Here is a 14817-nt window from a genome sequence, read left to right on the forward strand (position 1 = left end):
AAAATTGGTCACAAAGAAATTATCATTGTAAGAAGATAGTGATCACATAACTTGGAAAACTGGATCTAAAAAAGAACAGTATTGCTATTAGTCAGATTTATGAATTGTTGTGTCCAATTGTTTTTTTTAACTATTCAAGTCACAGCTGATTTCTCTTTGTATCTGAATAGTCCACTCTTACCTTTTGTATTGACTGCTCATCCCCAGGGGATTTCAAAAGTTAGTGGCATGGTGATTACTCATGTAAGCCCCTGAAAGTCCCATATTGAATTAAATGGATTATGGGATGTAATCAGAATGCTCGGGGTTAGTTGCGTTGTACGGTGTGACTAGGGTTGCAAAGGGAGGGTATATTCCTGCACTGTAAAAAAAACAATATGTTGATTCAACATACCATTGTAAGGCAACCAGCTGCAAAAGGATTGTGAGTTTGCTCAACAGTTGGGCATAAATCTGAACATGTACATTCTTAAGTTTAATTGTATGTTCACTCAACTTTGAATTTTTGGTTGAGTGACTTGACAATTTATTATACTTTATCTGCATATTTCCCAGCATGCCTTGCTTTTTGTTTGAATTATAGTTGCCAGTGTTATGATATGGGAGGAAGGATAGTGTTAGTGTAACAGTATAGCTTCCGTCCCTCTCCTCGCTCGAACCAGGGACCCTCTGCACACATCAACAACTGACACCCACAAAGCATCGTTACCCATCGCGCCACAAAAGCTGCGGCCCTTGCAGAGCAAGGGGAACAACTACTTCTAGGTCTCAGAGCAAGTGACGTCACCGATTGAAACACTATTAGCGCGCACCACCGCTAACGAGCTAGCCATTTCACATCGGCCACACTAGGACATAGACAAACACACTACCCTGATACACTTCCACACTCCAGGTGACAGCACCAACTGGGTGAGGGCTGTGTTCTTCCAGGAAGCCTTGATAATTCCCCAGGTGCAAGCGATCAAGATGATTGTGACTCAGGTTTCCTGACAACTCTCTCACACTATCTGCCGGACTTTTGTTTTTCTATGTGTTAGTTAACCTCTTTAGTTGGGCATGCCTTTTTGTAGTTTGGTTTTTGTACAGATTTATTTTGTCACCATGAACATATGAATAATGTGACCAGGTGCATTCAACACCTAGTCACACGCTTAAGTCTCACATTTATGCACACATCAAATAAGGTTCCAGCTTGGCCTAAGACCCCTCGACATAATGAGTGCCGCAAAATCAGGCTAGTTATTGGTTTCGTAACACCTCCATGACTATCGGTTAGTGACAGAGTAGGGCTGTCAAAGTTTATGCGAGTAACATGTTTATTGGCTTACATTTTTTTGACCGCCACAAAGGTATATGCCTCTCCTATTTCTATAATTTATCTTCTTAAAATGTGATTTTAACCCTAACTTTAACCCTAACCTTAAATTAATACGCTGAATAAAAATATAAACGCAACATGCGACAATTTCAAAGATTTACAGTTCATATAAGGAAATCAGTCAATTGAAGTAAATTAATTAGGCCATAACCTATTTATTTCACGACTGGGAATACAGATATGCATAGATTGATCACAGAGACCTTAAAAAAAGGTAGGGTCGTGGATCAGAAAACCAGTCATTATCTGGTGTGACCACCATTTTCCTCATGCAGTGTGTCACATCTCCTTCGCATAGAGTTGATCTGGCTGTGGATTGTGGCCTGTGGAATGTTGTCCTACTCTTCAATGACTGTGCGAAGTTGCTGGATATTGGTGGGAACTAGAACACGCTGTCGTACATGTCAATCTAGGGCATCCCAAACATGCTCAATGAGTGACATGTCTGGTGAGTATGCAGGCCATGGAAGAACTGGGACATTTTCAGCTTCCAGGAATTGCTTACAGATCCTTGCGACATGGGGCCATGCATTATCATGCTGAAACATGAGGTGATGGTCCAAACACACCAAGGTAGTTGTGAATAGGGCACGGCAATAGCTTTCCCCCTAAGGAGACTGAAAAGATGTGGCATGGGTCTCCATATCCTCAAAAAGTTCTACAGCTGCACCATTGAGTGCGTCCCGACCGGTTGCATCACTGCCTGGTATGGCCACTGCTCGGCATCCGACCATGAGGCGCTACAGAGAGTAGTGCATGCGTAAAGCCCAGTACATCACTTTGATTTGATTTGTCACGTACACAGTTTACACCATGTATAAAAGGTGCAGTGAAATGCTTGCGTGCTAGCTCCCTCAACATTGCAGTACAATAATCAGTATCAATAATTAATTATTAATGCGGCAGTGTAGCCTAGTGGTTAGAGCATTGGACTAGTAACCGAAAGGTTGCAAGTTTGAATCCCTGAGCTGACAAGGTACAAATCTGTCGTTCTGCCCCTGAACAAGGCAGTCATTGAAAATAAGAATTTGTTCTTAACTGACTTGCCTAGTTAAATAAAGGTAAAATAAAAAGTCAAATAAAAAATATCAAATCATTAGAAGGTAGTACTGAATGAAAAGTAATAAACAGATATGTACAGAATGGGATGTACAATATAGATGATGAGTGTGCTATGTCAAGTATAACTGTATTTACAAATATGAAGTGGGTAGTGTATTGGTCACGCAGTTAAATAAATAATATATAATAGAACAGCGGTGTTGAGTGTGTGTGTGTATATATAGAGTCAGTGTAAATAATCTCCAATGTTCCAATACCACTTGCCAGATGATAACGTAGTGAACAGTCCGTGGCTAGGGTGACTGGAGTCCTTGATGATCATCCAGGCCTTCCTCATACACCGCCTGGTGTAAATGTCTTGAAGGCCATCTGCACCACCCTCTGTAGAGCCATGCGGTTTAGGGCGGTGCAGTTGCCATACCAGGCGGTGATACAGCTGGTCAAGATGCTTGTGATGGTGCAGTTGTAGAACTTCTTGAGGATCTGAGGGCCCATGCCAAATTTCTTCAGTCGCCTGTTGCGCCTTCTTTACCATGGTGTCTGTGGGATTGGTCCATGTCAGGTCCTCTATGATGTGCATGAAAAGGAACTTGAAACGTTTGACCCTCTCCACTATAGCCCGTCTATGCAGATGGGGGCATGCACATGCCCTTGTTTCCTGTAGTCCACGATCAGCTCCTTGGTTTTGAGGGATGTTGAGGGAGCGGCTGTTTTCCTGATAACCCCTCTGCCAGGGCTCTAACCTCCTTCCTGTAGGCTGTCTCGTTGGCGTCGGCAATCAGGCCCACCAGCGCTGTATCGTCGGCAAACTTGATGGTGTTGGAGTCATGTGTACAGGGATTACAGTAGGGGGCTGAGCACATACCCCTGCGGGGCCTCCGTGTTGAGAGTCAGCTTGGCGGAGGAGTTGTTGCCTACCCTCCTCACCTGGGGTCTGCCTGTTAGGAGGTCCAGGATCCAGGGCCCTGAGCTTAATGATGAGCTTGGAGGGGAATATGCTATTGGAAGCAAAGCGCTAGTCAATAAACAGCATTCTCACGTAGGTGTTCCTCTTCCAGGTGGGATAGGGCAGTGCAATGGCGATTGCATCGTCCGTGGATCTGTTGGATCGGTATGCAAATTGTAATGGGTCCAGAGTATCAGGTAAAGTGGAGCTGATATGGTCCTTAACCAGCATCTCAAAGCACTTCATGATGACAGAGATGAGGACTGCAGTGCGATAATCATTTAGGCAGGTTACCTTTGTTTGCTTGCGTACAGGGACAATGGTAGACATCTTGAAGCATGTGGGGAAACTATTACATTTTCGCTCCGCCCCATGGCAAAATTAGTAGAATTGCATGAAATTAGTTTTAAAACTGCAACGTTTTGAATTGCAGAAAATGTACTTTACCACCACAAAAAACACACTGGCACAGTCGTTAATTCATTGTATATTCTACGTTGGTTCAACGTAATTTCATTGAAATGATGTTTAAACAACATGTATTCAACTAGTGTGCGCCCAGTGGGAAAAGAATCCACTGCCAAGAGTGGATGGCACCAACCAAATATCGGTTAGGGCCCCCATTTATTTTACCTTTATTTAACTGGGCAAGTCAGTTTAGAAAAAAATCTTATTTTCAATGACGGCCTAGGAACAGTGCCTTGTTCAGGAGCAGAACTGCCTTGTTCAGGAGCAGAACGACTGATTTTTACCTTGTCAGCTCGGGGATTCAATCTTGCAAGTGTAACCGATGTGAAATGGCTAGCTAGTTAGCGGTGGTTCGCGCTAATAGCGTTTCAATCGGTGACGTCACTCGCTTTGAGATCTTGAAGTAGTGGTTCCCCTTGCTCTGCAAGGGTCACGGCTTTTATGGAGCGATGGGTAACAATGCTTCGTGGGTGACTGTTGTTGATGTGTGCAGAGGGTCCCTGGTTCGCGCCCGGCGAGGGGACGGACTAAGGTTATACTGTTACACAACCTATGGGTTACTAGTCCAACGCTATAACCACTAGGCTACCTGCCGCCCCATAAGGCTAGGAGCCTCTCATGGAACAGATGGATTTTCCATTTTATTTACTTTATCATAATAAATAATGCCACGTGGTGAAGAATAAATAAGTAGCCTAAATATTTGAAGAAATTCTTGTTGTCTTTTTTTATGAGTCAGCAGGAGACCGATTTTGCGTCTCTATTCTCCTCTCAGTGTAAGCAGGTGCCTCTATTCTGGCAGAACACATTGAGCTCTTCATTACCCATTCTATATCATTCTCCATTTGATGTCACACTGGGTGACTCAGAGCTGTCAGAGCAGTCGCCCACAACAGCGAGAAGTACTTTCAAGTAAGCACTCTCAAAATAGCTCATGCGTTAATTGTTAATTGGTGTAGGCTCTTCACCCAAAATGCAGTTTGGACAGGGTTGGATTGGGGGTGAGATGAGGTAGTGGATCAGCGACAGAGGCAGGGAATGAATTAGCGGAATTCCAATTCTGTAAAAAAGTAATTGGATTAAAGTGGTTCTGGTTAAAATTGGAGGTATGGACAGCGGTCCGACACTCGATCGCAAGGAAACAGCGGTATCAGATCTCCTTTACCCTTTTCACTGGAAACAAGGAAACTAGAAACACACAGCCAATATGCCAGTTGACCTGAATGGGTATTGGAAAATGACCTCTAATAACAACTTTGAGGAGTACATGAAAGCCCTCGGTGAGTTGTTCCAGCATCTTTCATGGAGTTGTGGTGTAGGGGGACTCGAACGTTGATGATGCTTGAAGATACTGGCACTGCGCTCTGCGCTCAATATTTGCACTCAATCAAAACCTAAACCAGGCTTATAGCTAACATTACCACACGGAATATATTGACAAATATAGAGGGCTAAAGCTGAAAATTGGTTTATGAGCACTGGTAGATACTTACTGTTACTGACATATTGGTTGTCAATTTGAATCCTCTCCAAAATGTTAGTTAAAAAAAATCATATTTTCAAAGATGTCCAAAAAGAGGACAGGATTTACTGAGTTGGATCCAGTTATAGGTTGGATCCTACTGAATAGTGCCTACTTCTCACTTAAAGCATAGTTTTTTAAAGGGGTAGGAGAGAATGAGTGTGATGTTTGGGGCCACCTTACTGGTCATTAGTATTAAACTCTCTCTCTTCTTTCCTTGGGGTTCTATCACACAGATGTAAATGTTGCCATTAGGAAAATTGCCAACTTGTTGAAGACCGACAAAGACATCAGTGTTGATGGTGACCACATGGTCATCAAGACCCTCAGTACCTTTAAGAACTACAACATGGACTTCCATGTTGACAAGGAGTTTGAGGAGGATCTGTCAGGGGTGGATGACAGAAAATGCATGGTGAGTCTGTTGTACATTCAAACTACATTTTTATTTGGTCAAAACATCTTTCTGGATATAGACTGCATGAGAACAAAGAGTAAATGTGATGTCTCAGTATGATTTGATTAACCAAATGCCCTCTCAGATCCAAATGGCAGTCTTTATGTGCTTACCCACACATGACTGAATTACAACTGTGAATACAATGGGCCTTGAGTTGACACTGAGGGGGGAAAGGTAGATTGCTGCTTCAGAGGGAATCAGCTGAATAAGGCTAAAGCGGGTGGGTATAATTTGTGGAACGTTCCAACAGGAATCTGTTCCAAAAACTTCGTAAAGTACAAGGTTGCCAACAAAAAACGCATACAAAGTAGCATGATCACTTCACCTAGCTAACTAGCTGCCGAATAGGCATCAACTCACCACGTAGCTTATTCTTAATGTTTGTCCATAGGGTACCAGAGTGAGAACAGACATTTTTTTGAATAAACGGGGTGAGTGAAAAACTTTATAAAATGGCCCACTCCCTACCCGGTATCTTATTCTGCCACTATACAACTTTGTATGCGTTGTTTGTTTGCAAACTGGTTATTTACAAAGTTTTTGCCACAGATTCCTGTTGGAACGTTCCACAAATTATACCCACCCGGCTAAAGACCCCTGAGTACTGGAGAACACTTATGCCTATAGGGCCAAGCCCAGTGGCACTAAGGTAGCCTGGTTGAGCACCCACCATAGTTGTTGGAACTGCTTAAAAGGACAGCGTGGAAGGAAAAATATCCAAGCCAGCACAGTACAGTTTGGGTCGGCCTCAGTGTGAATCAGGCTATAGAGGACAATGTTAGAAGGATAGTCAGGATCTCTGAGAATTGATTCTGATCTGCGCATTCTTCGCCTCAAAAATAACTGCCCTTGTAAATTTGTAGGCAAATTACTTTCCAAGCCAATTACATGCTGACTAGAACGGGAACGCAAGTGCGGCATCGTGCGCATGTTGATTTTGTCCATCCACACCAGACGCGGTCAGGACAACCAGGTTGGACTCTGAACCAGCTATATTAATTTGGCGACAGGTCAAAACACATGAAACATTCATGGTCATTTAGCTAGGTAGCTTGCTTTTGCTAGCTAATTTGTCCTGAGATATAAACATTGGGTTGTTATTTTACCTGATATTCACAACGTCCTTTTTTTCTGGATCGTTTTAGAATTTTGTCCCATTTAGAGTCACACAAAATTGTGTGTGCTCTACTCCGACAATTAATCCACAGATAAAAGGGGAAATCTAGGTCATTTCTAGTAATCTCTCCTCCTTCAGGCTTCTTCTTCTTCTGTGGACTTTATATGGCAGTTGGCAACCAACTTTACGGTGCATTACCACCACCAATTGGACTGGAGTGTGGACCTCAGTTCATCTTTCAATCACTGACGTGGGTATATGTTCCTAAAAACCAATCAGGGGATGGGAGAGGCGGGACTTACAGTGAGTAACGCGTATAACCAAGTTCTATTTTAGCACCTGGCTACGAGTTTGGATTAAATTATTGAATAATATGTATGTTTACATTTATTTTGCAACATTTCCACAACTAACGCGAGCGGTGTGGTCAGCATGTTAGCCATCACCTTGTGCGCTGCTGCGAGTAGGCTACAATCAGGGAATGAAATGACGTAGTCTGTTATTGACCACTGGGATAACTATTTATTGTTCTAATTTACCATCTGTGAGTCCAATTGATAAATACTTTACTATACCTTTATGACTATTTACGGTTGACTCCTGACTTGTTTCATGTCATGAAAGAGCTGGTGTGTATAATATCTGGTCAGTATTGTGTGTATATATATATATAGTCAGAATGACTTAGCACTAGAATGCTCCTGTTGGTATGAATATGAACTGGCTTGGTGTAGTGTTTTGAAAATGCTGATGGGTAAAGTGGTCATATCAAAATGGTTGACTCTCTGTGGTGTAGCTGGTTGTGATAACGGTACAGGCACTGCACTGACCTGTATAGAACTGCATTCTCGTGTTTCTCTTTTTTCTATTTTTTCATTTTTATCTGTATTTTTACCTTTATTGTGCATTGTTGGGAAAGAGCTCGCAACTTCTCAACTTAAGCATTTCACTGTTCTGTTTTACACCTGCTGTATCCTGTGCATGTGACAAAAAAACGTGAAACTTGGTGACTTCAACAACATGGGAAGAAGATCTCATTCAAGTTCTTTAGCATATTATTTTCTCCATCTTGTAACAGTAAACTCAACAAAAGTTATTTTTGCTCTGCTGAGAAAAGTGTGTGTTTGTTTGCAAGCTTCTGTCTGCATGTGTGTTCCCTGTAAGTTGTTCTACATATGGTCATGCACCCTCTGTGTGTGTGCGTGTGGGTGGGTCATGCTCCTAACTGACAGTAGAATGCATAATGGTGTCTCCTTTCTTCCCGTAGACCACTGTCTCATGGGAGGGGGACAAGCTGGTGTGTGTTCAGAAGGGAGAGAAGGAGGGCCGAGGCTGGACCCATTGGGTGGAGGGAGATAGGCTTTATTTGGTAAGAGAGTCTATTCATGTCATTTGACTTCCTCAGTTCCTGATTTTACTTTTTGTCACAACATATCTCAGATCAGGTGATTAAAAAATATATATATATATATAGATGGATAGGCAATAGAAAAAAATAGCAGAGATGAAAACTTGCATTGTTTTTGTATGATTCAGTTTTGTTCAAATATAGCTGGTTTCTGGCTTTGGTAATCTCGTAAACAAGATTTGAACAAAACATGAACCACCGGGGGAAATACTGCATTACTAAATTCATAAACTTTGTGGATAGCATTGGAGTCTAAGGACCCTTAATATAATTGGCCCTTTTATAGTGCACCCCATGTCAACCCATACACAAACATTAGTACATTTACTGACCTCTACAATGACTTCATTACCTTGTCATTACCGATTTTCATTGCTATGATTATTGTCATTAAAGCTAAATAAAAAGCATTTGACTGCCAACTTATGGAGTCAAAGTGATTCCAACAGATGTTCGCAATCTTTGGCCATTAAATTATTCATTAGCAAAGCGGCTCCCTGGAGTCACTAATCCCCGGATCACTGAACAACCGCGGCGTCTGGTGGTTAGAAATACAACTACAAGTACAAGTGCTTTACGTATGGTTATTCTCCATAGAGGAGATTGATTTACTGCAACCATTTTTGATGTCTTCACAGCTGTTTACCTCAATTAATGATGACAATGATGATTTATTTCTCTATCTCTGCACAAACAAATAAAGAACGAATCAAAGGGATTTATTAAAATCCTGTGCAATCTCTCGATGGAACATAATTTTACCTTCTGTTTTCTCTGAAGGAGCTGAGAGTTTGTGGAGTTGTGTGCAAGCAGGCTTTCCAGAAAACCTAAACCAGCACTGGAACAACAGAACGGCGCACCTGGCCTGAGAGCACAAGACAGACATGAACATGACCCGAGCCTGTGACAGAGAACCCCTATTGTAATCATCTGTCTGCCCATCCATCCATTCATCCTTTCTTCCTTATTTCCATCCATCCTTTTACATTTAATTCCATCAAGACTGTTACCTTGCCCCACTCAAACTATCCACAACAGGGGTGATGTAACAAAAAGGAAAACACCTATTCATCACTGTACTGTAACTCTGTCTCAGGGCGGGTGCTCAATTGATTAACATGTTATATGTGTGTACGCATTTGCATTGCAGTAGGTGTGGTAGGCTTTGTGATTAGTGCCTCAATCTCTGATGATGCACCGGACTGATAACTAGTGGTGAGCTTGACCACTACCAAGGAAGGTTTCAGTGTAAAGTCAACTAATATTTGGGCCATGAGAGAAGCAGTGAAATTCATTCAAACACACAAACTTTGGATGCTACATTTTAGGATGCATAAAGAAATGAAAAATCTGTATAGAAAAGAGTGAAGTAAAGAATACACATAAATGTAGGAAGATGCAGTGATCACGTAACCAGGACAACTGGATCTGAAAAAGACAAGCGGATTATTAGTTGGATTCATGAAATTGAATGTAAAAAATGTAATAAAAAATTCAAATCACAGTTTGTCTCTTTGTATCTAAAAAGTCCACGCTTACCTTTGATCATCCCGAGGGATTTTAAAAGTACCCTTTCCCAATCCCAGCGACAGACATACCTCTGGAGACAGACAGACAGACATACTTCTGGAGACAGACAGACAGACAGACATACCTCTGAAGACAGACAGACAGACATGGAGAGAGAAGAAAAAAGGTAATCACTCATATTGACTAAACCAATCAAATCAATACATTTTAATCTATAAAGCCCAACAGTTATCACAAAGTGCTTTACGTGGTCCATTCCCACAAATTCTGGTTTACATAATCAATCAACCAATCAATGAGCAGCCCATTAAGCAATCTATCAAATAGTTATCACTAGCCTTCTCATACCTTTTCACTTTCACCTTTTCACGCCAGCTGCAGTGGCGATTTTAGCATGTAAATCTTGGTGGGGCAACAAAAAAAAAGCAGGATGCATTCCAGCAAAGCCACTATAACCGTGTCAAACGGTGCCCACAAACTGTTAGGGCCTACATAAAGTTGTCCCAACAGCAGTCCCAACATCTTACCACCGCTACACCTGTCTATCAGTGGAGCCTTGTCTGGCAGAAAAATAGTCAATTCAGCCTCATTTACTGCCTTTTTAAAAAACATAGCTGATATGGCTGACTTGCTTAAACAAATGTGGTTTCTAATGACAATTGAGATGTACAAACTATGGTATAAGGGGACGACATATAATATCCAACAAGTAATCAAACAATTCCACAACAACGACCTAATACACACAAATCTAAAGGGATGGAATAAGAATATGTACACATAAATATATGGATGAGCGATGGCCGAGCGGCATAGGCAAGGTACAATAGATGGTATAAGGTACAGTATATAGATATATGATTAATGTAAGATATGTTAACATTATTAAAGTGCCATTGTTTAAAGTGACTAGTGATCCATTTATTAAAGTGGGCAGTGATTTGAGTCTATGTAGGCAGGAGCCTCTCTGAGTTAGTGATTGCTGTTTAGCAGTCTGATGGCCTTGAGATAGAAGCTGTTTTTCAGTCTCTCGGTCCCAGCTTTGATGTGTGGTCAACAGTCAATATAACTATTTGTTCAGCACTTTTGAAATGTAGAGCGATAGGATTCCGAACATGGACCGTTCTTACAGTGTACTCCCTGTACAAAAAGTCAGAACGGTAGGATAAATAAAGGAGGCATATAAACAGACAATGAAAGCTCTTACAATATTCGATGATTACATTTCTCTAAAACAGAATATAGGCTACATGTGCACCACCAAGTTAGAACAGTAGGTGAAATTAAGAGGTGAAAATAGACCAAATTATTAGGGTGAGGCACATTGAACGCCGTTCGGGTCTTTGCCTGTCAAAAAAGATACATGTCATATAACACTATTTGACTCGTTAAATAATCTTTTAATTTGACTCGTCAAATAACAGAATTCTATTATAAAATGATGTGTGTTCTGAATTTGCACGTGCAAGCCAAGCGCCACTACTACTATCAGTAGCACTGATACAAAAAAAGTTGTCCAAAAAAAAAGCTGTACAAAAAAAGTTGGCAAACAAGCACACACCGGCCACGAACGATGTGTTACAATACTGCGTTGGTGAAAATAGACCAAATTATTAGGGTGAGGCACATGGGCTGCTAACAGCTTACTATACAACATACACTTAGTATTACTTTCTTAGCTACAGTATACATTTATTCCTTGCATATTGTATCGTTTATGCAGCAGCATACAAGACATTTTTGGACTCTTGGGAAGGTGTAACGGCTTTCTTCCATAGGTGAAGGAGAGGACCAAAGTGCAGCGCGGCTAGTGTTCAACATGTTTAATAAAAGAACAAGTGAAACACTACAAACATACAAAATAACAAAATGTGCAAAAACCGAGACAGACCTATCTGGTGCAGACAACCACAGAGACAGGAAACAAACACCCACAAAATCCCAACACAAAACAAGCCTCCTATATATGATTCTCAATCAGGGACAACGATTACCATCTGCCTCTGATTGAGAACCATATCAGGCTGGACATAGAAACAGACAAACTAGACACACAACATAGAATTCCCACCCAGCTCACGTCCTGACCAACACTAAACAAGCAAAACACATAATAACTCTGGTCAGGACGTTACAGAAGGTGGCGCAGCAGTCCTTTGTGGGAAAATCAGACTTTGTCATTGAAGTCTGGCATTCTCTGGATTTATGGTGGGAACTCAGGAAAAAGAACACACAGCCACTCCATTGAATAGCAGGCTAATGTTAGTGGTTGCTTTGCAATGCTTGCAGTTAGCCACTGATTCGTTCCGAACGACTCATTGTTGAATTTTTGGGGGGACTTGCCTGTTTTGCATGTTATTTTGGCATTAATACGTGTCACATATCAGTTTGCAAACAATGTATATATATATATATATATATATATATATATAGATGTATATATATATAAAATATATATACAAGAACAAGTTAGACAGGCCCACTAGGCAAAAAATGAACCAGAAGAAATATGGCAAAATCAATGAGCCACACCAGTAATTTTGCCATATTTCTTCTGGTCCATTTTTTGCCTAGTGGGCCTGTCTAACTTGTTCTTGTTTTTTTGCGCAAAATGATAATTATCTGGCTAATAATGGGGATCTCAATTAATAAAATGGGCCATCGTGGGAGCCTCATGGGACAAAAATGGGACGTTGTGTTAGAAATGCCAGAGCTGATTTCTGGTCCCAGTCCGCCCCTGGAGAGGATTATCAGCAAGCAAAGCTTTTACTTTGTCTTTTGTCCTGTTATTTAAGCCTGACTTTTTTGTGTTTGTAGAAGTTTAATCTCAGAACACAGAACCAAATCTCACATGCTCTGGCCAGCAGTCTGTTACAAGGTGTGTTTAGTAACAGTAGTGTGTATGGTAGATTCAGCACAATTTCAAGAACATGATCTTGTGTGAGTGAGCCTTACTCAAACTTTTCAGTTTTCCATTAGCAGATACTTGGTTTGCACATTTTGAACTTGATCAACCTGCATGCTCAATAGCCTGATGTTTGAGCAGAATAAATACAAGGGACAAGAAAAAAAAGAAAAACTCTCAATGGTGCAGATTCAGTCGATGAACCTGTTTGCCTGTGTGTGTGTGTGTGTGTGTGTGTGTGTGTGTGTGTGTGTGTGTGTGTGTGTGTGTGTGTGTGTGTGTGTGTGTGTGTGTGTGCGCGTGCGCGCGTGCGTGAGAATTGGCACTACGTATCTCCCCATTTCCCCCTTTAAAAAAGAGAGAGTAATTTTGATGGATGGCTTACTGGTGTGAACACTACCGGGGCAGTCAGTGAGGTAAAACATAGAATGATACAAAAAAATGGCACCAATATCGTCTTACCAGTGATTTTGCCATATTTCTTCTCTCATTAAAGCCAAAAGGATCAGGAGCGGACTGGCCATCGGGCATCTCTTCCCCCATAGCCATAGCATTCAACTATTTTAGCAATAGTACTCTGCCCTCAGCCTTGGCTGATATATAGAGAGACTGGGACACTGTACACCTTCACATATGATTCAGCTAAAAGTTAACCATCCCACAGAACCAACATGCCAGCAGACTTCAATGGAAAATCAGAGTTGGAGAGCACTGAGAACTTTGAGGATTACATGAAAGCACTGAGGATTCGTTTTTTCTCCATTATCTCCATGGATTACCACAATGGTACATATCATATTTTTCCATCCATCTGCAGAGAAGGATGAGAAAAAATATATTTTATTATCACATACATACTAGTGCCTGTGCAGTGCTCACTACCACTGCCAATATGCTGTATTGTAACTGTTTAGTGTGCCAATATGCTGTATTGTAACTGTATAGCATGCCAATATGCTGTATTGTAACTGTTTAGTGTGCCAATATGCTGTATTGTAACTAATTAGCAACATTGCATACATGTTGCTTTCATTACAGTGCCTTCAGAAAGTATTCACACCCCTTGACTTTTTCCGCATTTTGTTGTGTTACCGCCTGAATTTAAAATGGATTCAATTGAGATTTTGTGTCACTGGACTATACACAACAACCCATAATGTCAAAGTGGAATTATGTTTTTAGAAATGTTTAGAAATGTTACAAATAAAAAGCTGAAATGTGTTAGGTTCTAAATAAACAGAGTAAAACTCACAGACGACTAGGGTCACAGAGCTGCAAAAGACAAAAACATATTTACACAAGCACTGGTATTCCTCCTATGCTGTCTCCTCCTTACACATCTGGACAGCTGATACATCTCTGTTGCTAGACAGGACTTTAGTGATGCCTGTTCTTTCTCACTTCATCTGACGTGACCTCAGCCCAAATTCCTCACTCCTCCCCAACTCACGGCTGTCTTGTTGACTTATACCAGACTGTGGCCCTTCTCCTCTCCATAGGATACCTGATGTCTAACAATAACATGTTCTGACAGAATATAAACGTTCTGCATTCCCCTCTCTCCCTCAGGAACATGAATAAGGATATTTCATATTTCAAGTTTAGAAGTCAGTACCCATCAAATGTCTTGGGTCAATAAGTGTTCAACCCCTTTGTTATGGCAAGCCTAAATAAGTTCAGTAGTTAACATTTGCATTGCCTCACGCTGTGTCCAATAATAGTGTTTAACATGATTTTCAATTGACTACCTCATCTCTGTACCCAACACGTACAAGTAAGGTGCCACAGTCAAGCAGTGAATTCCAACCACTGATTCAACCACAAAGACCATGGGGTTTCTCCAATGCCTCGCAAAGGGCACCTATTTGGCAGATGGGTAAAAAAAGCCTTGAACATCCCTTTGAGCATGCATGGTGAAGTTATTAATTACACTTTGGAAGATGTATTAATACACCCAGTCACTACAAAGATACAGGCGCCCTTCCTAACTCAGTTGATTTCACCATGAGGCCACAGTG

The 14817-nt window shown here is 41.2% G+C and overlaps 1 protein-coding gene across 1 annotated transcript; it reads left to right on the plus strand.

Annotated features, from left to right (window-relative positions):
* The first annotated feature begins 4931 nt into the window (after positions 1-4931).
* On the plus strand, positions 4932-9868 carry LOC139559934 (retinol-binding protein 1-like). Its single transcript, XM_071376409.1, has 4 exons — positions 4932-5137; positions 5616-5794; positions 8224-8325; positions 9145-9868. The coding sequence occupies exons 1-4, from the start codon at positions 5065-5067 to the stop codon at positions 9193-9195; spliced, it is 405 nt and encodes a 134-aa protein (XP_071232510.1). The 5' UTR covers positions 4932-5064; the 3' UTR covers positions 9196-9868.
* The last annotated feature ends 4949 nt before the right edge of the window (positions 9869-14817 follow it).

This window comes from Salvelinus alpinus, chromosome 30 (assembly GCF_045679555.1).
Source record: "Salvelinus alpinus chromosome 30, SLU_Salpinus.1, whole genome shotgun sequence".
Lineage (NCBI taxonomy): Eukaryota > Metazoa > Chordata > Actinopteri > Salmoniformes > Salmonidae > Salvelinus > Salvelinus alpinus.

What these genes read in the sequence shown, in the direction of transcription:
- LOC139559934 (XM_071376409.1), top strand. Translation starts at nt 5,065, where the DNA reads ATGCCAGTTGACCTGAATGGGTATTGGAAAATGACCTCTAATAACAAC. An exon ending in TGGATGACAGAAAATGCATG is followed by an intron (nt 5,795 to 8,223) that starts GTGAGTCTGTTG and finishes TTCTTCCCGTAG; the next exon opens with ACCACTGTCTCATGGGAGGG. An exon ending in AGGGAGATAGGCTTTATTTG is followed by an intron (nt 8,326 to 9,144) that starts GTAAGAGAGTCT and finishes TTTTCTCTGAAG; the next exon opens with GAGCTGAGAGTTTGTGGAGT.